The sequence below is a fragment of the Talpa occidentalis genome, unplaced genomic scaffold (assembly GCF_014898055.3).
Source record: "Talpa occidentalis isolate TD23 unplaced genomic scaffold, MPIMG_talOcc4v2.1 talOcc4.14, whole genome shotgun sequence".
Taxonomy (NCBI): domain Eukaryota; kingdom Metazoa; phylum Chordata; class Mammalia; order Eulipotyphla; family Talpidae; genus Talpa; species Talpa occidentalis.
In genome coordinates this window covers 83,628,346-83,655,133 of record NW_023601433.1, presented here as the reverse complement: position 1 = coordinate 83,655,133, position 26,788 = coordinate 83,628,346, and the positions used below count along the sequence as shown (strand labels likewise).

Below are 26,788 nucleotides of genomic sequence, written 5' to 3'. Positions count from 1 at the left end.
TCCTTCTGTCAGTTTAATTCCATGATCGATGAGGAAGAGCAGGGGGAATGGCCCGGCACAGCTGGTTTCCCCGTTAGCCCTAGCGGGGATTCCTGGCCTTGCTGGCGATGGCTGAGTGAAATGTTTGCAGAGCGCAGAGAACACAAGTCAATAACAATTTAGCTGGATTGGGAGCAAGTACCTTCCCCGCACGGACAGCCGCTCCCAGGGGAAGGGGAAGAGCGCGCGCAGGATATTGCCCAGGCGCTTGCAAATATTTCCAAAACACACTCACAGAGACCTGGGTTGCGGGGTGGGGGGGGGGGGCGGGCGGGGAGGGAAGCGGAAGGGGACACCTGCTCAGATGGCCTCCAGCCCCTCTCCTGTGGTGGCTTCCTCCCCTCGGCTGCACTGGCACCTTGAGGGCACCTGGGAGGCCAAGATGGCATTGCTGCTTCTCTCGGTTCTGCCTCCTCCAGCTGGGATGGCTGGGGCGTGTGAGAAAGAGGGGTCTCTAGTTGCAACCCCTTTCCCGGTGCCGCCTACCCCCAAGGCTGGGAGCTGGGGGACAGAATAAAACACCCCTTGCACGGGGGAGGTGACCCAAGGGGGATGAAATACCTCCTGAGACCTCCGACGGCCTCTCCTTTGTCAAGACCCTTTGTGGCCACAGTCCCCCCACCCCGCCTGCTGGCGCCTGCACCCCCCTGGAGGCAGGGCTGCCAAAGTGAAGTCTTAAGGAGGGAATGAGAGGCACCCGAAGGGAGGAATAAAAATGAGGCCAGGGGAGCTTACGGGAACCTCCTGTCTCCAGCAGCTGGCACGATCCACGGCCCAGGGATATTTTGAATAATAAATTCTGTGACTTCACATACTTGCTTGAACTTTGCCGACTGTGATTTTTAAAGCCTGATGATTATGTTTTCGTGGCCCAGATCAAGGAGGCGTATTTGCAAGGGCTGGCATGGGGATAACGGCTCTCTTGGTCCCCAGTCTTTGGAAAATGTGCTGTCCTGTGAGTGATTAAGTTAAGGAAAGGGGGAGGGGCTGGGGGCCGGGGACGGCTTTAAATATCATCTGTATGCTGATGACTTCCAAATTTATAACTCAGTCCTGGCTTCGCCCCTGAGCTCCCAACTCGTAGATCTAGTTGCCTGACACCCCACCGGGAGGCCTGAGAGGTATCTCACCCCCAGCAGGCCCAGACCACACCCTGCCTGGTCTTCCCAGCCTTGGAGGCCTCACCCTTCAAGCGCATTCCATCCTCTGAGTGGCTGGGAGCCCACGAGGTGACCCCCACCCCCAATGCCCCTCTACATTCATACCCCATACAGCGTGAGGGTGAGGCCTGGTATTTGTGCCAAGCAGGCCATGGCACTCCCTTCTTCCTGCTGAGGACTCCAGCTAGGGGGTGAGGATGCCTCCCAGACTATGGGCTCTGTGAGGGCAGGGGCATCAGGGAGGGAGACATTAACCTATTGGCCGCACTGCTCAACGCTACCCTTGTGTGAGAGAGCAGCCACATACATGTGAGAACAAGTGGGTGTGGCTGTGTGCCCCCAGAACCCCACTGGCAAAGAGGCTGCAGGCTGGGTGTGGCTGTGGGCTGAAGTTTCTAGGAGCCTGGATCTGACGGGGCTTGGGGGCGGGGGAACTGGGTGCATAGAGAATGGTGCACGAGGGATACTGGTTTTGTAGCGTGTACAGCTGTGTGGTCTTGGGCAAGTCACGGGACTTCTCTGGGTCTCAGTTTGCACCTTGGAAAAATGGGAATAAAACCTCTCTCCAGGGGGCTGTGGGGCTAAAATGAGACTGAGTCGTGAAACCACTGGGAATTGCTCCCTGCACGTGACAGCCTGCCTCTCCTTCCTCTCTTCTTCACCTGACTTGATGGTTAATGAGAAGCCACACAATGGCCAGTCTTCAGGCCCCCGGAGTTCCAGGGATCCGGGTTTGGACCTTCTGGCTGCTGACCAGGCTGCAGGCCTGGCCACGTGCCTCACCCGCTGTGGGCCCTGGAGTGCCTGGCCACCCTCCCCGTGGGGCAACAGTGCAGAAGAGCTGTGTGGACCCTGCAGCGCCCATACATGCTCAGCCAGAACCCGCCACTCTGATGAGTAGTTCTTACTTCTGTTTGTCTATTCACCCCCAACGAGCTAGTTGTACCCCGTCAGGGAAGAGAGAGGGCCCGCTCCCCTGCGGATAAAGCTCCAGGGGAGAAAAGATGTAGGGGTCGCCCCATCCTCAGGGACTCACTCCCGGACCCCAGTGGATGCGGAACCCGCGGTGCGCCAGAGACCTGCAGACACCACGCTTCTCCCCGCGCCCCCGTGACCGAGTCTCGCGGTGAGGCCCGGCAGGAGACGTGCGACAGCAAGTGATAAAATAGCGCAATTATATGGGTGCATGGGGCTTCTCTCTCCCAATACCCTATTCTCCGTGATATTTTCGGCGGAGGTTGACGGCGGGTCAGGGGCCCCCAGGATTAAACATTCACGTGGGTGAACGCCCCGCAGGTCGTGAGGCCCCAGGAAGATGAAGCGGAGGGTGTGGTGAGAAGTCTGAGAGGAAAAGGGGTGTCGGGGACAAGTCCAGTCTGACACTTTGGCCGAGACCTGAAGGAAGGGGGCTGGGGGGCCGCACGGAGCGGCTCCCGGGCCCCGCCTGGTCGGGCCGAGGGGCCGGCGCGCTGCCAGCCACTTGCCATGCCGGTCATGTCTGCGCTCCCGGCTCCGGAGGTGAAAGGTGCAGCCGCTAACCACAGCCCATCAGTCCTCCCAGCTGGAATAAGACAACGCCGGGAAGCAGAGCCGAGCTCCCGGCCAAATAAAAGCCTGTTTGCCCAGGCCTCCCCGGCCGCCGGCGCTCTAAAACAGAGGGTTGTGCGGGCGGATTGCCGCGGCACCATTATATTCTCCGCGGCGCTCGCAGGTACCGCGGCCTGCCGGGCCCTGAAAGCTTCTCGATGCCGCGACCCTGCTGGTTTGTAACACGCTCGGGAAGAAAGGGACACAGCCAGTGGCGGACTTTCCTCTTTCTCCCTCCTTGCTCTCTCTTTTCACCCTCCCACGTGCAAGGCCCCGCAGAATAGCACTTCACCTGGCAGGGGCTGGGGCTGGAGATGAGAAGGCCGGAGGGAGGAGGCGGGAGAGGGCAGGGGAGGGGAGGGCGGGCTGGGGAACGGGGCCGGCTCTATTGCCTTTTCTGACGCCCCTGGTTTGTGTCAAGGTTGCTGCCCACTCAGGGCAACTTCTCAAATGACTTTCAGAGACCTGCTCTTCGCGGTGAGCGGACGGGCATTTCATTAGCACCGACTGGCCGGGGAGGATGTGACGCTCTGCTATGAAGTGACACGGATAACACGCAGGCCTGGTAGGCCTCGCTGGGGGGCTGAACCAGCTCCCCGGGGCTGCCAGTGGGGGGCCCTGGAAGAGCAGCCAGTGTGTTTGGTTCCCACAGCAGCCAGAAGGCGAGTCGTTAGGAGAGCTGCCCTCCTCCTGCTCCTCCCGCTCCTCCTCCTGCTCCTCCTCCTCCCTGCTGGGTACTGAACGCTCCGACCACTTGCCAGGCACAGGCTGGCGCTGAGACACGGGAGATGAGACCAGGGTGGATGGAGAGTCAGGGGCAGTCACACCTGAGCACTGCCCGTGTTAGTTCTTTCTCTCCACTCACACATGTGTGCACACACGCACACCCTCCCCTACTCGGCGCTGTCCAGTCTCATGCAAACTGGGTTTTTCTTGACGTCTCTGCCCCCAGAGCCTCTCCCCTCGCCTGGCTTGCCTGAAAGATTGCACGGTCACCCCATGACCCCCCTTAGGAAGAAGGTGTTCTAACCACTTGGACAGACCCCAGAGCTGAGGCCGGGCAGGTGGGGATGCATGCCGGTGTGGGCAGAGGAGCCGCAGTGCACACCCGAGGGGAGGGCGGGAGCAAGAAAGCACAGGGGACCCCTGACTCTGCCACAGAACTGGGCGCCCTTGGGCAAGGTATCTGCCCTTTCTGTGCCTCAGTTTCCTCAACTGTGAAACAGAGGCGGGTGATGGGAATTACTGCCTAAAATTCTGCAAGACTGTTATCTGTGAAAGCTCTTGGGGGGGACGTGACACAAAGCAAGGCCTCGCAGATGACGACTGATGTGATAATAATAATAGTGAGAACTGCCTGGCTCGCTGGCCCCCTTGATCTAGGCTCAGGGACCCTGGGGAGGACAGAGAGACTGGTCCCAGGGGTTGGGAAGCACCCGGGCGAGCCCCAGGGGTGTGGCGAATGTGGGGGAACTCATACCACTACACCGGCCTCACTGCGGGCTTTGTCTGGAGCCAGAGCTCACGCTCTGCCCACTCCAGCCACTTTCCACTGTCACCGAGGGCAGCTGGGAGGCCACAGGGTTCTCTGCCTGTTGTTCCGAGGCCACAGTCCCCAGAGAGCCCTTGGTCGTGGCCTTGGCGCTGGGGCTGGGCTTCCACCTGAGGCCTGAGTGCCTTCCTGGCAGAGGTCAAGGCGGGGGAGGGATCTGGGCATGGATCCCACCTGCCCGGTGTCCGCCAGCCCCTGGAAGCTCGGCACAATGCGGATTTCGGCATAAATGAGCTCGGCATTTTTCACCACAGGGAAGCGGCACAGAGCGGGGGTGGTGGGGGAGGGTCCAGCCAGGAGGGCAGGGGGCCAGCAGCCCTATTATCACCATTCCTGGCTGCTGGGGCACCTCCTGTGTCCGGAGGAGATTAAACAGACCCTGGGGTGGGGGTGGGGCCTGGCATCATCACAGCACCTGTGTGGCTGTTCGTGACAGTCTGAGTTCAAACCTTGTTTCCACATCTCCTCCCTGGGTGGCCCTGGGGAAGTGACTTCACTTCTGCAGGGGGGCTATGCCGTGAGTGGGAAAGGCACTGCTATGGCTGTTAACCCCTCAAACCAACAGTTCTAGAAGGAGCCTTGTCCCACAAATGAGGACGCAGAGGCCCAGATGACGGTCTTGAACGCTAAGGAAGTGACAGAATCCAGGTCCTGTAGATTCTACAGCTGATGCTCATTTTCCTAAACCTAATCTTTTAGGGACTGGGTACTTCTAGAAAATCTGAAGGAAACCACATTCTTGTGCCAGAGATATAAACACAGAGATGCCAGAGACACCAGAGAGACACAGAGACACACACACACACACACACACACACAAAACAGCATTATTCGGGGTGCTCCCAGGTCCCGAGGCCAGCCCTAGACTAGGACCCAGAAAGAAAAGACTTCATGGATTCTGGTGAAAAATCCCTGTCTCATGTCTTGCTGTGTTTTCAAGACAGCAATCTTTAAAAAAAAGATACCATGTATGTCTTTGTTAAGGAGAACTGTAACCCATGGTAGGTAATTAATTTCAGACTCTTCAGCCCTCAAGCTCTTAACCCACCTTTCTGATGCCTCTTCACGCCCCAGACGGGAGAAGTCAAGCACCAGTGTGCTGGTGGGGGATCCCCCAGATGGACCCCATCATGCATCCCCCCTGCAAGCAGGCAATTCTGCAGCCCCACACCCCATTCCCGGGAACAGTCAGGTCCCCACCCGGCCATCTAGCTGACACTCGTAGGTCACCATATATGCTGGAGGGTGTTGGTCTGGGGTCCCAGGTCCAGCCTGCCCTGCTCTGTCCCTCAGGGTTCACCCCTGGGCCTGGCAGTAAGAGAGCACGGCAGGCAATTCTTCCCATGCTCACCTGTTTCCCTCCACTCCGGGGACTGGGTGTCAATCCACCAGGACTGGGTCTCAGGACATGCCTACTGCCCTGCCCCCACATGGGGTGGGGGTGGGCGGACAGCACCTGCCCCACCTCTAGAAGCACTGTTCCATCCCAGGCTCTTCCTGCCATCCCTCAGGGTGAAATTCCATCCCTGCTGGGTCCTGCCCATCCACCCTAGGGCTGGGGAGGGTCCCTGGGAGTTTGCCTCCCATGCACCTGGCTAGTCAGCTCAGTGCTGAAGGCCAATGTGCCTTCACAGGAACTCAGAGTCAGAACAAAGGGTTTGGCTCCCAAGTGCAACACTGGCCTCAGGTGGGGCCTGATCCCCTCTCTGCAGCTGGGACCCCTCCACCAGGACATACGTGTCAGTTCGGAAGAACCAGAGACACTGCTCGTGATGATTTATTATTCATTTCCTCCATTTCTGGAAGCTTCCTAAGGATTCTGGGTTTGAGGTCTGGATTAGTCAAGATGAAGGAAGCCAGAGTTATCTTCATGTCCCAGATTTCACAAAGGCCCAAGGCTATTCTGAACTGGCACTTGCTAGGGCAATGTGGCATGCAGGGCACTGGGAAGGGGCTCCAGGGAGGCTACAGTTTGGTCTGGAGTCAATCCCAGCTCTGCCACTTTCTAGCTGAGTGACCTTGGGCACATCATTGACTCTCTCCAGGACTGTAAAAGAGAGATGGCGGTCCCTACTGCTGCCAGGACAAATGAGACAAGCATGCCACACACCTAAGACAGACAGACAGACAGACACACGCGCACACACACACACACCCCCATCCGTAAAGTGGGGCCCACCTGCCTGTCTCATAGAGCTGTTGGGGGGGTTCAAAGTGGGGCCCACCTGCCTGTCTCATAGAGGTCAGGGGGGGTTCATGAAAGACATGTAACTAAACTACTGCCTCTGTCACTGTTATGAACATATCTGCTCTGGGCTGGGCCTCGGCCTGCAGGTGCTAAGCGGTCATGGGGACGGCCAATCCCACAGAAATGCTAAGAGCAAACCTTTCCGCTGGGGTGAGGCCATAATGCTGTCTTTGGGACTCATTTATTGAAGGGCTGGTCTCCAGGGCGGGCGAAGTGCTGAGACCGCACGCCTCGGCGGGCCGGGGGCGGTGGGGGGGCTGGGAGAGCCCCTTACACAAACATTTGCCGACGGTGCGTTTGGGCCTGTCAATGACTGTCGATGAGGACAGGTTTTCTGTCTGCGTGTCAGGGTTTGGGGACTTTCTGAGTTGTGGGCTTGCAAATCTGTATTTGGCTCTGATTTCTCCATCTCCTCGGCTGCCTTTGCTGATGTACTTTCCAGCCCCACACTGAGGGCCTGGCCAGTGCCAGGCACAGGGGGCCCAGAGTAAACTGACTGCAGACAAAGATGACACAGCCTCTGCCCGGGAGGCATAGGATGGTGAGGGAAAGAGCCACAAGGACGTAAATGATGGCAGGGCAAGAAGTGTGGGGCAGAGTGGGGAGAACAGAGGGCTGAGCAATGAGGAAGGGAAGGCTTCCTGGGGGAGGTGTCATTGGACCTGGGCCCCAAAGGCCGGATAGACATCTGCCAGGTGAAAACAAAAAATTGAGGGGCAAGACATTCAGAGCAGCAGGGGCCCTGCCAGCATCTGGGGAGCACTGAATTCTTAGCATGGTGGGGGGACTGGGTTGGAAAGGTGTGGGGAGGTGTGTGGCTGAGCCACAATCACAGGGCTTCCATCCTGTCTCTGGAGGTCGCAGAACACTTGTGGGGGACCCAGTGTTGAGATGTCACTCAAGACATTGCTTAGAAGCTCTGCTGGCCCATGAGCCCCACACTCCAGAGGAGACCCCCTGCCTAAGTTGTTGCCTGATGGGAGAAGCTGGGCGTCACCGGCTGGCACAGAAAATGATCACGTCTTGGCTCCAAGTTCCATCGTTACACAGACGAGAGGGGGAAGGGCAGGGTATGCAGCCAATGCCACTGCTGCCTTCCATGTGCCGCATGGCCTCCTCCGGCCTCCTCTCACCCCCTCCTCACCTGACCGTCACACTCCAGCTGCAGAGGCCAGGCCCCAAGCAAGGCGCAAGCAGCCCACCCGGACTTGCGTCACTCTTTCCCTCCAGCCACGCCTGCCTCCTGTCTCCCCGCGCTGAGCGTGTGCCAAGCTCGGGTGCCCTCTGTCCCGGCAGCCATTTCATGGCACCAAGGTCTCATCTGTGCTCAACAACATTCCCAGGACCTGAAGCCACGTCTCTGCTGCCCCCCAGCACTGGGATACTCCAGGGGCTCACTCCCACTTTCTGGGAGGGGCTGAACCACCAGCGGGGGTCAGCATCCATGGGGGCCCTTTAACAAGGTGACTGGGGGGCCCAGTAAAGGGCAGGCAGGGAGGATGGAGATCAGGCAAGTGGTCCTGGGCCAGCCCTGGCCCTGGACAGAGTGCTGGGAGGCAGAAGGCCCTGAGCTGTGCACCATGGTGACAGGCTCAGCCAGAGGGGGGTGGGAGAAGGCATGCTGACACTCCCCCACTCTCCCCAACATCCTGCCAGGGCTCCCAATGACCAGAGCAGAAAGGGTATGGTCCTTCCAGCCCGGGCAGGGTCTCAGGGGGCTCCCGGCAGCCCCGGGGCTCTTACCGTGGAAGTGCTCAGCCGTCTTCCGCCGCAGCGCCTGCAGGCTCACCTCGGAGTCGGCCCACTCCAGCACCAGCCTGCGGCCGTACAGGTGGGTGCTGTGACACAGGGCGTTGAAGGCTCTCTGGGGAGAGGGGACAAGGAATGAAGCAGTGTGTTGGCTAGGCCTGAGCCCCGAACCTCCACCCGCCCTCCTCCTGCCGGCATTGAGAGCTCTGGCCACCAGGTTCCAGCCCTGCTGATGCCTGGTTGGTCTCTGGCGAGGTCTGGGGAGCCGCTGGACACATCATGAGTTAGTGGGTCATGTTCCCAGGGAGTGAGGTGCCAGGGACGGTGTGTCAATGCACTTGCCGCTGTGCCTGGTGCCTGCGCCGGTGGCTTCCCTGCACATCTTATCCGCTCCCCACTCCCTCTCCCCATTGCGGGCAGCAGCCCATGGCCCTGGCTGGCCACTCGAGGACAACCAAGCAGGCCCCTCGCTTGGGGACAGACATGTCCTTCGTGGGCCCTGAGAGTGTGTGCCCAGCGCTCCCTGCCCATCCTGCCCCCACGGGCTCAGCAGGGGCCGCCGTGTCCTCATCTCTTGGAGGGCCCGGCCTGTGCACGCTGCTTTACTCCCCCTTGTTTTCTGTTTCATAACCACTTCATTGAGCCGTGGCTCACACGCCGCACACGGCACACATCTGAAGTGTGCAAGGCAACGGCCTGCAGCATCTTCAGTCGTGCAGCCATCGCCACGATCAGGCTTAGAATGTTGTCAACCTTGTCCCCCCAAAACAAAGTCACTCCCTATGCTCCCTGGCTCCCAGGAGACTGGCTGCCTGTGCGGAGTTGCCCATTCTGGATACTTCACATAATCCTGCCTTGGGGCATCTCCCTGGCACCCCCAAGGGCTGAAGATAAATGTGGGCACAGGGCTTTTCTCACCACTCCGAGCTTTGGAGGCCCCATGTTTGCGGCTGTGAGCTTGCACTCTGGAGCCGCGCGGGCGTGGTGGAGGCGGGCCTGCACTTCCCAGCTTTGAGACCTTCGGCCAGTGAAATAAAGCTGCCAGCCCTCAGCTTCCTCATCTATAAAATGGGAGTGACAAGGGCATTCCGATCCACCTAGGCTGTGGGGTTGGGACCGACAGCTCTCCTGTGGTGCTGGTGTGAGTTTTCTCAGTAGGTCAGTGCTGGGTCTGAGATGGGCGGCTCAGACGGGACTGGAGCACAACGTGGGTTGCAATGGTGCCATCTGGTAGGAACGGAGGGCGGGGGAGCTTCCCTCCTCCTAGGTGATGCTGCAGGAAGCAGCCTAGAACCAAAGAGTCCTGGTCTGGCCTCCACGATGCAGGACTTTTATGGGGTGGCTGTGTCCCCCAAAAGGAGACCTGTTGAAATTCTAACCCTGGTGCCTCAGGGCGTGACCACAGGCAACACGAGGTCTTTGCATATGTGGTGAGTTACATGAAGATGAGGATGCCCTGGAGGCCCCGCCCTGTAAGATGCAGCTGAGCCAAGACAGAGGCAGAGACTGGGGTGACTTGACAGACCTCTCTGGCCTAAGGTGGGTCAGCAGCTTCTCTCCACCCATTACCAGAAGCTCAGAAGGTGGCAGGAAACAGATTTTTCCCTCAGCAGCAGGCAATGCTGCCGACACCCTGATCTTGGACTTCTGGCTTCTCGCCTGTGATGTAACAGATTTCTGTTGTTCTAAGCGCCCCCATCTGTGGTGCTTGTCGCCCCAGGCAGGTGACACAGTGACCACGGGTAAGCCCACAGGCCCAGCCTGAGCACAGTCTCCCTGTCTGTACAGGAGGCTAATTTGGGACTTACAGCAAGCCCCGAGGGTGGGTCCGAGCAGGTATTCCATCAGACGTGGAATCTAGAAGGCGGTGGAGGGACCTATGTCTTTTAGAAACTGGCCATGTGGCCAAATTAAGGAAAGGCTTTGTTCTCCGCTGTGCCTTCTGAGAAGGGCCAGGTGCGGGAAACTTTTCCTTCCCTTTTTTTTTTTTTTTTTAACTTTAATTTAAAAAACTCTTTCTGACTGCCAGCAGAGCCTCTGCATTTTTTTTTCCATGTGGATATAAAAATGCATCTGGACTCCGAGCCGAAATGGCCCATTCAGAGCTTTAAAACACACGCGTTCTCAGCTGGCGAGGCAGAGAAACAGCCTGTGTGGGGGAGCTGGGGGTTTAAGATGGGGGAGAGAGATTGGTGGGGAGTCTGGCGTGGTGGGTATTCCATCCTGGTGCCAGGGTCCCTGAGGAGCCGTGGTCCCGGGGACATGGTAGGGAGGGGGCGACCAGGAGGCTGCATCTGGAGGAAGCTGAGCTCAGTTAGAAGAGGAGGAGAAGAGAGCCTGGGAGGTGGGCAGAGCCCCAGCCTCCTCCAACCCCAGCCTTCAGAACTGTGTTTCTTCCTCACCCTAGGAACCCCATCTTCCTGTACCACTCAAGCCTGAAGAGGTCTCCATGCTTGTAAGAGTTGCCACAAGTTCCCTCTCCCTCACACATTCTCATCTCCACTGGGGAAGGACTTTTCCCTCTAAGAGGTGAGACAGCACAGGAGTCGGGGGTCTTGCACCTGCTTCACGTCCCTGCTCTACCACTTGTGAGCTGTGTGATCTTGGGCAAGCTGCTCAGCCTCTCTGAGCCTGCTTCCTCAGGGAGAAGACAGGCAGCAGCAGAGGAAGGATGGGGGTAGTCAATGAACTATTAAGTTTAACACTTAGAACACCGCCTGGCACATGATACGCCTAAGTGCTGGCTGTTATTATCATGTATGCCCTCCACTTCCCACTCATTGTCACGCTAAAGAGCAGGGACAATGGTAGATAGGACTCGAAGATTCTGTTGTATTCAGAGTTAGAGTACAAAATGTGATTCTCCGAAAATAGCAGAATTGCCCTTCCTGGTTCTAGTCCCCTTGGGTTAATGTGAAATCAGGTTGTGTGCCTGAGCCCCGCAGCCTCAGTGGTGGCAATGTGGTGGCCTCAAACTGTCGCAGGCAGTGAGGACAGTGATTTGAGGCTAAACTTGGCCTGGGGTAATCCAGAGTAATTGTGTTTCATTAAAAGAGCCTAATGAGAGCTCACAGTGTTCCAGGCATCCTAGGAAGCTTGAGGTGGGTGGGGAGAAGATAGCGGGGTCTCAAGGGGCTCTCGGGCTCCCAGGGAGATGCTGAGGGGCAGGGTGGGGCTGGGGGAGGGCAGGAGCAGCCGGGCCTCTCTGGCCTGAGGTGGGCAGGCCAGCAGCTTCTTCCTGTCCCTGATCCTACACTGGACTATGCTGATGCCACAGGACAAGGCCTCAACCTCAGCTCCAGCATGGCCACCTCTGCCTAACCAGCCCTTGGAAGTTCACCGGGGCACCTGGGGATCAACATGGGGCTGTGTCTGCACAGAAGGAGAGAAAGTCACGGCTTCTCTCCAGATCCTGGGCTGCTGCCTCTTCTGCCCTCGGAGTCAAAGAGCTTATGGATCATGGATGCCCTGGGGTCCACGGATGCCCTGGGGTCCACAGAACTCCAAGCACGTGGCCTCAGCCTACGCCTGAGAACATGCTGCTGTCCCGTTTTAGTGAAGGGAAAGCTGAGGCATCGGCCAAGGTTTGTGCATGGGAGTAAATTCCTTCTTCCTCCCCTCTCAGCCTCTTATGTACTAGGTCTCTGGGTCTTTGAAACACCCCTTGTGGTCAGCTTGTGGTGCCCTGTACACCTGCCTTCACTGCAGCACCTACCCATGACTCTTGCTTGCGTGCCCGGCTCCCAGCCCAGCCTCGAACCCAGAAGGGAGGGAAGGAGCTGGCACCATCCTTGGCCCCCCACCCCTGCCCTGCACGGAGCCTGGGGGGCTCAGTCAGCCAATAGCATAAACTGGCATCTCCTTAACCGAGGGTCTTGAAAACAGGTCTCCAGGGGGCAAGGGATGGTCTCACTGTCCTGGCTGGAGCTACGGGTGGCTTAGATGTCCTGCCTCACACTTCAGACCATGAGGGCCACAGGGGAAGTCGTGTTCCATCCTCCACCTCTGCGAGTGGGACACGACCTGTGGTGAGTACAAGACCCGATCCCAGGCTCGGGGGTCTGGCCTTTGGAGGGGGACAGGGACCTGACCCCTTGTGGACTCTGCAGGATGAACTGTAACCTGTGCCACTGGCCTCGGCAGACGCAAACAGCCCAGCTGGGTCACTGCAGAGGCCGAGAGACCAGAAGGGCACACTCTAAGGCCTGCAGAGAGGAGAAAGCCGCTAGAGGGGAGTCCTCTCTGTCACCAGAGTCGATGCCCACAGACTCTATAAATCACTGAGCTTAAGCAAATGGGGAGAACACTGGTCGGAGATGGGAGTTGAGGGAGACAAAGGGACAGGTGGGGGCTCCCCAGTGCTCCCACCTGAAGTATCAAGGTAGGTGTTCACGTGCCTTCAAGGTCTCTTTGGCCTCAGGCCAGTCACGAGCCCCGGGAGCTCCAGCACCCCAGGTGAGTCCCCTAGGCCTGCGTCCCCTTCCATGAAAGCCACTTCACTGGGATCACCTGGGGTGATCTGTTTCCTGACCCTTACACGGGATCAGGTCCCTGTGCCCTGACAGGGGGACAGACACTGCAGACAGCAGGGCTGTGCCCTGGCGCTGCTCCAAGGACCTGAGGCCCGGCAGGGAGAGCGCTCAGCAGGTCTAGCCCGATCACTGCTTCTCTGGCTTGGGGGGCCCGGGATCTGCATCTTAAATCTTCTCTGACCTAAGGTGGCCACCCAGAGCCCTTGCCTCCAACTGCCTTTCCTACGTCTCCCTGGAAGGAAGCCGGCAAAAACAGAGGGGAGCGACAGCCGCGGGCCAGACCGAGAACAGGCCTGGAGCCATCCCCAGAACAGGGGAGGCATTGGAAGGCTGCCAGCGCGGCACTGGCCTGACCTTTCCGCAGCTCTCCCTGGAGACAGGCCTTCTCCTCCTACTGGCAACAAAAGCCCACTGGATGCCCTTGGCAGAACACGCGTCCCGAGGGCTCCTGGGCAGCGCTGAGGACAGGACTGCCTCTGCGGTCTCAGAAGCCCAGGCCCTCTCTCGGCCCTCGCTCTGGCTGGCAGAGCAGGAGGGCTGCTGCCCCAGCAGACGTCAAAGCCGCCTGAACACCAACAGAGCCACCCTGCCCAAAACCACCTGTGCCAAGCCCAAGGTAAGCGTGACCCCAGCTGGCCAAGAACAACCGGGGCACAGCCACCAGCAGAAGGGGAGGGAACACTGGCCCAGGGAATCGTTGGGGGCTGCTGAGGTGTTGAAAACAGGGCCTCCGACTTTTGGGAGGAGGATCCCCACCCTGGAGTTGTCACGTATTGCCTGCCCATGGGTGACAGCCTGTGTTGCAGGGACAGATCCTTCTTGACCCATGGCCATGCCCCCAGAGCTGCTTCTGGCCTCCCCGGGGGAGGAGCGAGGCTGGCCGTGGTCCCCAGAATAAGTGGGGCTCTCTACACAGCAGTGGTTGACTCGAACTGTGGGCCTCATTTAGTCCTTGTCCATCCAAGCTAAGGGCAGAGTCCAAGAGAAACATCCAGGGCCCCACTTTCTGGCTGTCATGTCTAAAATCTTTCCCAATCACTGAGCTCTCTTGCCCTCACTCACTCATTGACTCGGCTCCACCAAACTCATCTCAGCATCCCCGGAGGAACTCCTGGGAACCAAGCACTAAATCAGGGCCACGGGGTGAGACAGCAGCTATGACCTCTGCAGAGTCCCGGGGATGATGCTGTCACAGGCAGCCGAGGGGTCAGAGGCGACAGGGCGTGTGGTCTGGTGATGGTGCGCTCCCATGAGTGCCCTGCTGCTCTGGCTCTGGGGCCTGATGAGAAACCTTTCCCAGTCCCCACTTTCTCTGCTGCCAACGCGGGGTACCTTGGCTGTGGGGCTGCCCGAAAGGAGACAGGAGACAGTGACCACTCCCTAGCCCAGCGCCTGGCACGCAGGGAAGCCTGCTTCCTGGTCTGGGGCTATTGCCTGCAAGGGGGTGGTTGTTCACAGGAGTGACTGTTAAGGCCCCTGGAGGCAGAGAGGGGGTTTGGCTCGGCTGGGCTGGTTACCTAGCCTGGTAACTCGCACCGACAACCGAGGACTCTAAGAGCAAGACATTCGACCCCAGTCCCACTCTGCTGTGGGGCCTCCACCCCCACCTCCCAGGGCCGGGCATACAGTGCGGGGGGTGCTTGGTGGCCTTGCTTCCACTTGGCATGAACAATGTGCACCTGCTGGTGTGAGGAGGTGGCTTGTCCTGATCTGAAACCCATAAATGTGTTGGCTAAGTCCCTGCCTTGAAGCACAAGCTTCAGGATTCAAATACAATTTCTCCGACCCCTGGGCTCCGAGAGAGCAGGACGAACCCTCAATTCAAACACGAGTGCACACACCTGACACACACACCTAGATAGGAAAGTGGGGGCCGGCCCCAGCTCCTGAATGTGCTTTCAGTTAACATTCGGGGCGACAAAGAGCCGCCCATCTGGGGCTTCCAACTGCAGCTCCACTGACCTCAGGGCCCAGGCCGCACAGCCGCCCCACCTCGCGCGTGTGCCTCGGCCTGTGCGAAGCACTTCACACGCACCAGTCCATTTACTTGAGCAGTTGCTTCAAGGACAGCGCGCTCACTGCCCGTTGCGAGGGCAAAGCAGCCTGGACTTCGGGGTATGAGCGCCTTGTCCGTGTGCACGCAACTGGCAAGAGGCGGCGTGCACTCCACTGACCACGCTGCCAACCACTGCCTGGCACGGCCGGCTAGGTACTTGGGAGCCGGGATGACAGGCCCCCAGACTCCTCCTTTCCATGGGGGATGCCCCTTTCAGCCCCACCTCCCATTCCTGCAGGACCCCCACGGAGATGACTTGCTCTATGCACTCAATTAAGCAGACACGTGCAGCGAATGCAACCCCAGATAACCTGATGGCGAGCATGGTTCACCGAGCGTCACCCAACACCCGCAGAGAGGCAGCCCCGCCCTGAAGCGCCGTCTGGCTCGCGGACGGTCACCTCTTTCCACCAGATGTTTTGTTTTGGGGGGGTCTGCAAGGCCACAGCCCCTGAGTGCAGAGAGGCCGAAAGCGACCCGCACACCCCAATACTCGGCACCACCCAACTGGGTTGTGCCTGGGCCGGGTGTCCACGCCACTCCCTCTGCCCCCTCCCGGCGGCGTGTGAAAGTGAGAAGAGAGAAAGGAGACATTAAGCGAGCGGCCCTACAATTAGAGCTGCGCTGTTTACCACTGCGAGAGCGCTCTGCCTGCCAACGCCGCCACCATCACGTCTCCCTACAGCCGGCTCCCCCCAAGTGTTTATTTAAGCCAACACATTGCTCTGCTAATTGGATAACATTCCATGTGAAAATAGACCTTTTAAAACAACAGCAGTGGCGGCAAATAAAAACAGCTGCAACTGCAAAAGTACAAAGGCGAGGCAGGCTTGGGAAGGGGAATTAAAGGCGCAGGCCTGGGAAAAAGCCGGGTCTGGGTTTCTGGGCTGCAGGTCTGTGCTCTGGGTCTTCCCCATCCCCAGACAGGTCCCGGCTGGGCAAAGGGAGAAGAGGCAGGGGCCTCTGAATGGACCCCCTCTTGGCAACTGGATGACATGCCTGGCTGGGGAGCCCAGTTCACCTGTCCAGGTAGAAAGCTGCTGCCTTCGAGGCCAGCCACTGCCCTGGGCTTGGGGGGAGGGGGTTGGGAGAAGACTTCTGCTGTGCTGTGGGGGCTACTATGGGAATGTCCACTCCACTGGCACTGGGGAGACTTGTCCCCGGGAAGTGTTTGAGGGGCAGTTTCTCCCTCCTCCTTCCTACACAATGTCTAATTGTCCTTATCTTTGGTAAGGTGTTAAGGCCGGTGAGCTGACAGCTATGGTGTAAAGAGGCGGGCTGGCGTGGGGGAAGTCCTAACTATGTGGGCTTTGGAATCAGATAGCCCTGCAGGGTTCTCCATGTCTGCCCAGGGCTGGCTGTGTGGCCCTGGGCAGGTGACTTCATTCCTCTGAGCCTCAGTTTCTCCATCTATCAAAAGCTCCCCTAGTATCTCCTACAGTATTGGGAGGTTTAAAATGATGAATGAAAATGCCCAGCAGCATCCCTGCCAAAGACGGGCTTTTTAGAAGTTGATTTTTTTAATGCCAAGATACTGCCTTTCCAGAAATGTCCTCAGGGCCAGAGGACCTAACAGTGCCTGAGACACCAGGGACAGCCACGCCCATAAGCACAGACCCAGGCCACCCTGGACGACCACTGCACTTGCCCTCCTGTCTGCCTCGTCACCCTTTGTCCTCGCTTCTCTCCATCCCGTGCGAGAAGGTTCTTGAAAACACCAGATCATCAACCTAGAGGTTTAGATAATACTGGCACTTTGGAGGGCTTGCCAGTCACTGCCGGACATCGTAGGCTGGTCGAACGTCCTGGCTGGGAGAACACACCAGCTCAGCGAGCCTGTGCCAGGCCCCACCCCCAGCCTAGCATCCCAGACGAGAGCAGGTCCGGGCTTCCCCTCGGCTCACGCACAGACGGAGCTGAGCAAACACTCGCAGAACTTGGGAGGGAGTTATGCAAATCTCCTGCCCGACTCCAGGGGCGGCTGCAGGTTGGGATGAGACAATGCGTGTGCGGAGTACATGTCACATACAAAGCCGGAGCGGTGGGTCGAGGAGCTTCTGGCTATTGTCATCAGTTGCCTGGTTACTCTGAGCTCTCCCACGGCAGCCCTCGTGGAGTCCCGCGCCAGGATTCTCTCTCCTCGCTGGGTGTGTGTGCTTGACCCAGGGGGCGTGCTGGATAACGCGTGTTCACAGCGATGTTGAGAGGGCACATGGGTGTCGAGCAGAAAGGCCAGAGACTCGGAGTTCCTGGGTGCAGGGGGGACCAGACAGGCCCGTGACTGGGGCCCAAGCAGAGCTGCTGGTGCTGAGGGGATGAATTTATGACCAGCTGGGGCTTCATTCTTCTCACTCACTCGGCCAGCTGGCGAAGCGAAATGTTGGATGCTGGGGAAGGAGCACTGCACTGGGAGTCGACATGCCTGCTCAGACTTCAGCGCTGGCGCTGCCCAGAAGCCATGTGTCTCCACTGCCTTCCAGGCACGAGGCTCTACGATCGGCTTCGGCTCCCTCCCTGCCTCTCTTTCCTGACACTGGCCAGCGCCTCTGAGCTTTTTCTCCCCTTCTCCTTTTCTCCTGCCTAAGGACTGCCGGAGCCCGAGCAGGAGGAGGCTTCTGTCTTCAAGCCCAAGTGGTTGCTGATGGCAAAGGAACGGCGGCTGTTGACGCTCAGGAGGGGCCGGGACAGGAGGCGGGAGAAAAGCCGCCAGAGCGGGGAGGGGGACTTGATGGGTCAGGGTTCAGCCCAGCCTCGGGAAGGGTTTCTGAAGGAGGAGTCCTCCCCAACATGCTTCAAAAGAAATGCTGCAGGGGTGCTCACCCCACAACCCTGGGGACGGTGGTGGAGGTCCCGCTTCCAGCCCTGAGATTCCTGTGAATCCCTTCTACCGAGATAAAAAAGGTCTCGGGATTTTTACTGAATGTCTCCTGGCTGCGCTGCTTTCCCTCTGCAAGCTCCCGCCCAGCCTCGAGCTAATAGATATTTACAATATTCAGAATCCTATTCACCCAACACGCCGCGCGCACGGTCTGCGGGTCAGCGGAGAGCACTAAATGTTCCACTCGGAAGACAATAAAGTTCTTCAGGCAGACAGGGAGGAGAGTGAGAAGCTCGGCAGCTTCCCCGGGAAGCAAAAAGAGCAAAGGGAGCTTTGCAGGAGGCGTGCTCCTGGGGGTGCCGGCTTCCCGGGCGCGGGCTGCGTGGCAGTGGGCACAAAGGGCCCTTGTCCTGGCGCCAGGAGAGGAAGAGCCGCCGCGGGGCTGCGGACCAGGCAGAACCCGGGAGGGCTGGGCCGCCGCCTGCTGGAGGCAGAGGCAGGAAGAGCCAAGCTCGCAGGGGCTGAGGGCTGAGTCCTCGCTGTCCTCACGGCCCTTTCTCCTGCTGGAACCCAGAATCAAGGCAGGGAGGGAGGGTAGGAGCCACCTTCACACACGGCCAGAGGGCCGGCCGGCTGCGGAAATCACCTCTGCAGCCTGGTCTCCACTGCCCCGTCCACCTGAGATCCCACCTTCCGTTCTAATGATCCCAGAGAATAATCTGTATCGACCGCAGCCTGGCAAGGGGGCCTGTCTGATCTAACCCGCTGTGCCCCAGAGCCATGTCCGTTTTGACATCGACCTGGGCGGAAGGACGGCTTCCGGGGGGAGGGGCTCTGAAACCCCCTTTCTCTGCTCTTCCTCGCCTCTCTTTCTCAGATTGTCGCCATCAATGCCCCCGTCACTACCCTCCTCCGCCTCCTCAGAGCTAAGCCAGCTCACAGGGGCCAGGCTCCCATCCAGGCCTTACCACAAGTGGACGCGGAAAAGCCCACCACCGTTTTAGAAAAGAGAAAACTGAGGCACGCAGAAAGTGGGCCGCTTGCCCAAGGTCACGCGGCAGGTAAGCAGCGGGGCTAGGCCTTGAACTCAGGCTTCCAAGCCTGTGCTCTGACCACTAGCCAGCACGTGGGCGCCTTAACACGGGTGGGGAGAGAGACCCCCTCACTTCTCCTCCAATCACAACCTCACTTGGGATCCCTGGCACAGAACAGATGGCGCCGGGTCCACGCCTTCACCCAGCAGCTTGAGGATGAGTGCAGCGAACATGGCCCTGCAGTCCCCTTCACTCTGCCACGGACGATGGACAGACAGAAGGATAGACAGACAGCTCTGAGGGCGCTGGGCCGGTGGGAACGAGGAAACCGCTGCTTGCCTGGAGGACCCTGTGTGTCACCTCTCCTCACTCTGTGAGGGTGGGTGGTTTTCATTCCTGTTTTACAGATGAGGAAACCGAGGCACAGGGCAGGGCTAGGGGAGCCAAGCTGTGCTCGGACAGCTTCCTCCATGGCTCCGTCTGAGCAGACGTGGGGACCCCGGGGTGGCTGCCCTGCTGCTGAGTGTCAGGGCTGGGTGGTGTAGGCTGTCAGGGACAGCAGGCCAGGGAAAGGCTGCTGGCCGAGAAGAAAGAGGAGTAGATGTCTGGATAAACATGGCGATGTGTCAATAAAACAGGCGTTTGCATTCAGGTCAGGCTGGAGACAAAGGTGGTTGGCAAGGCTCCCCGAGAACCCAGGGTGCCCTCCCTACCCATGCCTGTTCCCAGGGCCCACAAAGTGTTATTGTCACTCCATCACGCCCTCGAGGGCAGAGACTTAGGGGGAAAATGCACATGAGGACAGAGCCACTGCCGCCTCCCTTGGGGATTCTGTGAGGGACGTGACCAAAGACACAGTTGGAACCCCACAAGCCCTCACATGAGCTTCGTGGCTGGGGGCGGGGCCCTAGGACCCACTCAACATTGCATCCCACCAGACTGCACCTACCCACATCCAGGGAGGCTGCCCTGCTTCCAAATAAAAGGGGTCCTGCAAACTGACCCCCACAGCACCTGGGGTGCCTGGCTCACCTCACCTGTAACCAACACGGCCATCAGCAGGAAAGGGGGAGGCACGCACCTCAACTGGGTGTCTCGTTGCCACCTCTAAGCACCATCCCCTGACACCCTGCAATCCACTTCTGGGGGGGTTATGACCTAGGGGCTTCCTCACTTTGCATCCCAGGTTTGTGTGTGTGTGACGTGGGGGAGGGTGGGACACAGAACAGGCCCTTCCTCCTCTGAACACAAAACCAGGGGGAGGAGGCGGGGGCGTATGGGGTGCTGACACACCCTCACCCACCGTGAAGGTCCAGAGAGGAGATGCCTGTGCCTCACTCACCTTGGCATCCTGCTTGGTGAGGAAGTCCACAAAGCCAAACCCTCTGTGCGCGCCTGTCCCAGCCATCTTCTTTGGCAAGCGGACGGTCTTCAGCTCCCCGAAGGTGCTGGAAACAAAAGGCAGAATACGGGAATATAAGAACCGAGGTTTGGGGGACTCAGGACATTCTCACACTGATCCCGTCTGGATAAAGAAGTGCTGACTGACAGTATGTACACACATACACACACACACACACACACACACAGAGTCTATCCTGTGCTCTGGGACACAAGTGGCCTCCTCCTGCTGGGCCTGGGCCATCAAGCTGGGCAGGCAGGGAGTGGTCAGGCTGGAGACCTTTCAGTTTCTCTGCTGTCCCTCGGCATCCCCTGCCCATCACCCCCCCGCCCCCGAGAGGGGCACACACTCAGCAGGGATCCAGCCTGGTACACGGGCCCAGGACGGGGCCAGGGCCAGGCTCCGTGGGCTCTCCTGACCCTCTAACCCTCCTCCCAGGCTGAGCTGAGGGAGCGGGGCCCCTTCTCCCAGACCCGGGGCTGGGATACTGCCCCAGCACTCGAGGCTTGAAAGATACACAGTGACTCCCTCTAAACCCCACTTTCCCTCCCCAGGGCTTTCGTTTTGATATCTGCTAAGCCAAAGTCGGGCAAAGCTCTGAAGAGGAAAATGACTTGGGCCCCCCGACGGGATCACACAGGCAAACACGGCATCGCACAGCCCCCGGGCACCTGCTCGGAGACACTCCAGGACCAAAGCAGCCGGCCCGCCTGGCTCTCCCGTCTCAGCACCCTCCCTCCTCCACCCTGCCCCGCACCCCTTCCCGATGTCCATTTATCAAACACATACGCACAAATTGCTGCCGATAAATATTTAATGTGCACGGCATCTGAAGAGAGGTATTATTATATTTGAAAACCTACACACACTCGCGGGCGCCTGGCGCACACGCGCCGCGACATCTAGGAGGCTCCAGGGCCAAAGACCGATTGGGTAGAAAACACAGTAAAGGCCCTAAGCGCTCGGGAAATGATATAAGCTAAATCCGAGGCGTTAACCCACAGCCCTGCCAGCATGACCAGGCATCTGCCAGCCCAATTTCTGCAGGCAGGACGGTGTGTAAATGCGGCGTTATGAATCCTCAAAATGAATCTGCACGTCTCCTCCAAGCTCTCCCGGCGGCTCGGCTCCCCCCTCCGGGCCCTCTCAGAGCAGCCCCCAGAAACAGGGCTGCTGGCGGCAGGGCCAGCCTCCTGGGGAGGGCGGGGCCGGGGAGGGTGGGGGTGCAGCCCTGTCAGTCTCGCTGGCTACTGGCTGGAGGCCCATCTGTTGGGGCCCAGAGGCTGGGCAGGTGGAGACAAGCTAGAAGGTGAGGGGACAGAAAGGAGAGGAGCCCACAAACTCTGCTTTATTCTGCCACCTAAAGGCTGACGCTCCCCACAACAGCCCTCTGCTGCCTCTTCCTCTGTGGAAGCCCAGGGGCCTCTGCCAGACTGGCCTGGCTGCCAGGGCGGGGACGGCCAGCTCTTCTTGTGGGCTCATTCAGATCAATGGCTCTTTGGCTCCAAGTTCAGAGCCACGGGTGGGGTGGGGGGGATCCTGAGACCCCAGCCTGAGGTCTGAGAGCAGACAGGCCCAGGGTGTGGAGGGCAGGGCACAAGGGAGCCTTGGCGATCATTTCTCGTGTGCCAGGGCCAAGCCCCCGGATGCAGATTGCTGTAGACACAGGGTTACAGGCAACCTGTGGATGCTCATCTCTTGGCCCACCTCTCCCCCCTGCCTACCTCCAGGCTCTTCCAGCCTCAGCTTAACTGTTGCTGTTTCCAAGCAGCCTTTGCTGATGGGCTGGGTTAAAGCCCTGCTGCCACTGGGGTGCCCAGTGTGGCCACCGTGCAGTGTGGTGGGGAAGCCTAGGGTGCGCTCTGCCACCGTGGAGCCCACGATTTCCTTGCTCCTCCTGGGGTCTGCAGCAAGGAGCCCAGCACCTGGCTGGGAGTGGGCGCCCGATGGTCCAGCTGCGGCTGCAGCCCCAGAAGGCAGACATGAGCACCAGTACTTCTCCCTGCAGAGGGTGGCAGCGAGGAGTAAGTGGAAATGGGTCACGGGCGACCTAAGCACAGAACATGTGTTCATGACGATGAGTCTCACTACCCCCATTTTACAGGTGAAGAAACTGAGGCCCAGGGAGACAGCCCTTCTTGTCAGTGGCAGGGCTAGAAGGTGGGTGGTGTTGGGTCTCGGGGGAAGGCTGAGCTCTTTGCTGTACGATGCTTCCCTCCAGCACTTTCCCCGGTGGACCAGCCATGTTCAGGGTGTGGTCTCTTTCTGAGGTTTGGCCTGTCATGGTGGGAGGCAGGAAGAACTCACGTGGGGGTGGATAGGGAATTGGTGGTGGCGAGGAATACTCCATGTCGCCTCTGAGGGACTCACCCAAAGCCGTGGGGCAAGGGAGGCCAAATGAATGCCAGTTCCTTGTGCCAACCCTCCACCTCTGTCACGGGGACTTCAGTCCTAGGCCCTGATGGTGTCAGTGGCCTCTGCCCACATCTAATTTCTGGAGAGCCAGCCTGCATGTGTGTGCGTGTGGAGAGGGGGAGGGGGGGAGCTGCGGAGGCTGCTTCCTCCCTCTGCAGCGCACTGCAAGCTGCCGACGCTCTGTGCATGGTAAGCAGCTAAGGGTCCGGAGAAAGGCGAGGAAAATAATTAAAAGGTGGAGAAAAAAGCTGATGAGGAGAGGCTGAAGGAGCTGTGCTTCGCGGCCTGGAGGGGTGCACTGCAGAGCCGGGCACGGGGCAAAGACAGGCACCCTGGATCCACGTGGGATCAGGGAGCTGGAGATTCTGTCCCAGCAGCAGGGGGCCGGGGGGGGGGGGGGCCCTTGGGGCATCTCTGGCCTGTCAGGGCTTTTGGAGGAACATCTGCACACAAGTTAAAAGCTGTCTGAAGACTCTAGTGGCTCCCCAAATCCTGTTATTCTTCAGGGCCGGGGAAATGGTTACTGTGAACGTGTTTCTCCCTTCTGAGAAACAGACCGGCCAGAGCCGCATGTCGTGGGATAGATCTTTGAAGGGACTTCCCAGCGTCCGTGAAGCCTGAAATGAATGGCTGAGGCTTCCAGACGCCATATTGCTGCCGTCACCCCAGCTACCAATGAGCTTGTGCCCGTGACGTGCTAGGCCTTTTAAATGCATCGTTCCCACGATGGCGGGGCGTGTTCCTGGCTGTTTCTACAGATGAGAAAAACAGGGCCAGGGAGGCAAAGTGACCTGCCCCCGTCCCACAGCCTGGGACTCGGGGCCAGGCCAGCTCCCGGTCACTCAGGTGGAGAACAAAGCTGGGAGGGCGGGCAGCCCTGTAGCTTCTAGGACTGTGCAGGGGGGTGAGGTATGAGGCTGATACTCACGATCTCAGAGAGATATCGAAAGAGAATTAAAATGAAAAAAAAAAAAAAAAAGGGTTGGGAGGAAAAAAAATCGATGAAGTACCTTTAGCTCCTTGGAGATAAGCGATATATAAATACCAGCCATTATTAAGGGTCTTATCTGACAGCAAGGTCCATGGAGCCATTTTTAAGAGCGGCTTTGGAAGGTAGCGTGGCACGAACCCTGTTCTTTGGGGAGCAGAGGCCGCAGCCCGGCGAGACCGGGCAGGGCCGCTGGGGACAGGAGCGGATGGAAAATCACAGGCACCCAGGAACTCCCCCCAGCCCAGCCTCTGGCGCCCAGGGAAGGAGACGTTACGCTCCCCACTGTGTAGATAATAGAAACCACAAAATAGCAATTACTGTATCAGAAGCTGTGAATAAAGAGGACATACCAGGCTTTTAAACATGGCCCTCCTTCCCTCCCCCACCACGCTCACACTTCAGTAACAAACTCACACCTCACTTTTCCAATTATTCCATTCACCTCGGGTTCACCAATTACTCCCCCACCCAAGCCGCAGCCCCACCCCCTCTGCGGCAGAGCAAGGGCTGGTGGCGGGTTTGGGGGCTTTTCGACAACAGGAGTTTGTTGTCACGTTTCTAATTTCTTTCGAGGTGTGTGGGGGTGGGAGGGGCGGGAGGAGGTGGGAGCGGGCCCTGAGGTGTTGAGCGAGGCAAGCCAATTATGCCCGGGCCTCATCAACAAGTCCGGGATGCAAATGGTGTTTGCACACAGGCCCAGACCAGACACAACACGGTGTGTGCGCCCTGCCTGCTGCTGCTGCAAGCTGGCGGCCCGGCCCGTCCTGCTGCAGCCCCACAGGGCAAGGGCTCCGTGAGACCTGGCTTCTGAGAGGGACGAATCCTCCTCAGCCTGCAGTGAAGTGAGGGGATCAGGGGGACGGAGGGCAAGGAGGGGTGGGCAGAGAGACCCACCCCTCCAGGGATGCTGGGGCATCTGGGTTTGGGGCCTCTGGGTTTGGGGCCTCTGTGGGCAGGTCAGTCAATCCCTCCAGCGCGCAGGCTGACACCAAGGAGGGGTCGGGCCCCCGCTGAGGACCCCGGGGCCGGCTCCCAGGACTTATGTACTCCTCCATCTCCAGTCTGGATCCCTGGGAGGATCCAGATCCCTGCTGAAGTGCCGAGTCACGTGGGGAAAGCTGTTGGCACGACTGGGCTCCACCTGCGCCCAGGGCAGCAGCGAGGAGGGGGACTCAGCCCCCCCAGGGACCCAGAGCCGAACCACAGTGTGGTCTGAACAAGATGACGGGGTGGTTCTGTGATAAGAATAAACTGTGGCTTCTTTCTGTTCTGTCTAGAGGGAAGAATAAAGGTCTAAATCTCTGGGCATGAAAAAGCCGTTCAAATACACCATCACTACCCATTCTCTCTCTGTCCTCTCTCTCTCTCTCTCTCTCTCTCTCTCTCTCACACACACACACACACACACACACACACTTCCATCCCGGGACATCCTCAGGGCTTGTGCCCTGAGTGTGCTGAGCATCTGCTGTGCCTGACCTCACAGGAGCCCCGAGTGTATGGCACCGCCAAGGGATTTTACAGATGGAGAAACTGAGGCTCAAAGACCACTTGATTTCTCCAGGGCCACTCGGGTGAAGGGCCTTGCCCAGGGTCCCACAGATGCTGATGAGCCCAGCTGGGCACGCTGCGGGTGGCCTGTGCCCGAATTTGGGCTTTTCTCTCACGAAGCTTTGCCATGGGGCATCCTGCCTGCCAGCAAACGGCCCGGAGTGTGAGGTGCCCGGAGGGATGGAAGTGGGCTGGACCTTCACCTCTTTCTCAGGGGACTTGCCCTTGGGAGGGGAGGGCCAGCTGGCAGGCAGGCAGGGAGCCCCTCTCTGCCCCAGAGAAACAGGGAGGGAACTGGGGCTCAGAGGGAACAGAGAGATCAAATCCCTCATCTCACCTGCTTGGGGGGTTCTGCTCCGTGCTCTCTGCTCTCCCCCCCGTGCCTGCACCCACATCCTAAAGAAGGGTCCACCCCTGGACCTGTGGACCCCCAGACGAGTGACTGTGGTAGGCTGGCAGCTGTTGGCCCAGTTCTCACTTTCTCCCGACAAGGGTGCCAGTGGAATCGAGGTGGAAAGGCAGGCCCAGCCCCCAGACCTACAGCTGCCATTTCTGCAGGAGGGAGGCGTGGCATAGGACCTGCCCACAGACCTCCCACTGCTGCCAGGCGACCAAGCAAGTCTTTGGTCAAGGTTGCCTCGTTCAATCCACCGACCTCACAAGTTGGGGGAAGGGGGAGAGGATGGAATAAAAGCACAAGTAACAGGCCTGTGGATCTCAGTAGCTGCCGCTGCATGGGGGCCATTGGCGCCCCCCAGCGCCCTCCCTTTTACTGGCTTCCACGCTGTTAGCATAAAACGAGCTTCTGACCTGGGACTTGAGGCACCCTGGATATTGCCTTCTGCCCCCCACCATCATTACTATGGAGAACCTGCGCCCACTTTCCTCCTGTCCCTGAAGCCACAGAACTTCTACCGACCTCAGGACCTTTGACTTTGCCGGGAACTCTCTGGACCGATCCAGACCTGCTCCTCTTGTCACCTGGCTCTTGGCTGAACGCCCCCTCCTCAGCAGCCTCTCCCTCCCCTTGCATGCTGGTCCTCCACCCACCAGCCTCTCTGTCATCCTCAGCACTGGATGAAGTGGCTTCACTTGCTGATTTGTTCTAGAAACAGAAAGAACACTCTAAGACCACAGGGTTCTGGTGTCTGTGGTGTCTGCAGAGCCTAGGACTGTGCCTCACATATAGAAAACTCTGGAGACAGCACCCGAGTCCTCCCTCATGGCGGGTCCTGTCCTTCCAGCCACTACCTCACACAACACATGGCCGCCACCGCAGCCACAGCCGCATGTCTGGTCAGGACACCCGTCCTCCTGTCCTGGACGCTCTTTCAAGTGCTGCAAGCATCAGAGGTGTCCCCCCACGCCCTCTTCGGTTCAATGTTCTTTCAACTACAGCAAGTAAACAACAGCCAGCAAAAGGGGCCTCCTGGATGGTCAATCAAGGGACGGCACCCTGTGTCCTGCTGAGGGGAGAGGAAGCCCCAGTTCCCTCCCTGACGAGCCTGACAGGGCCGGGCTGTAGGAGGCTGTGTGCCCCCCGAGGAGGCTGTGATGGAGGGTGAGTGATTTTAGGCGTGGGGCTCCTCCCTTGTCCTCTCTCCACCTGCTAACGAGTGCCTTTCTGGCTGAACTTGCCCATCACTGGGAGGGG

General features: G+C 59.0%; 1 protein-coding gene across 1 annotated transcript in view; it reads right to left on the bottom strand.

The window, feature by feature from the left end:
- Positions 1-26,788, bottom strand: part of RBM19 (RNA binding motif protein 19) — a 107,924-nt gene that overhangs the window by 14,594 nt on the left and 66,542 nt on the right. Inside the window, exons 22-23 of the mRNA XM_037511111.2 lie at positions 20,118-20,223; positions 8,330-8,450 (exon numbers count right to left, since the gene is read on the bottom strand). Coding sequence (XP_037367008.1) covers positions 8,330-8,450; positions 20,118-20,223 — 227 coding nt within the window. The remainder of the gene's footprint in view (positions 1-8,329; positions 8,451-20,117; positions 20,224-26,788) is intronic.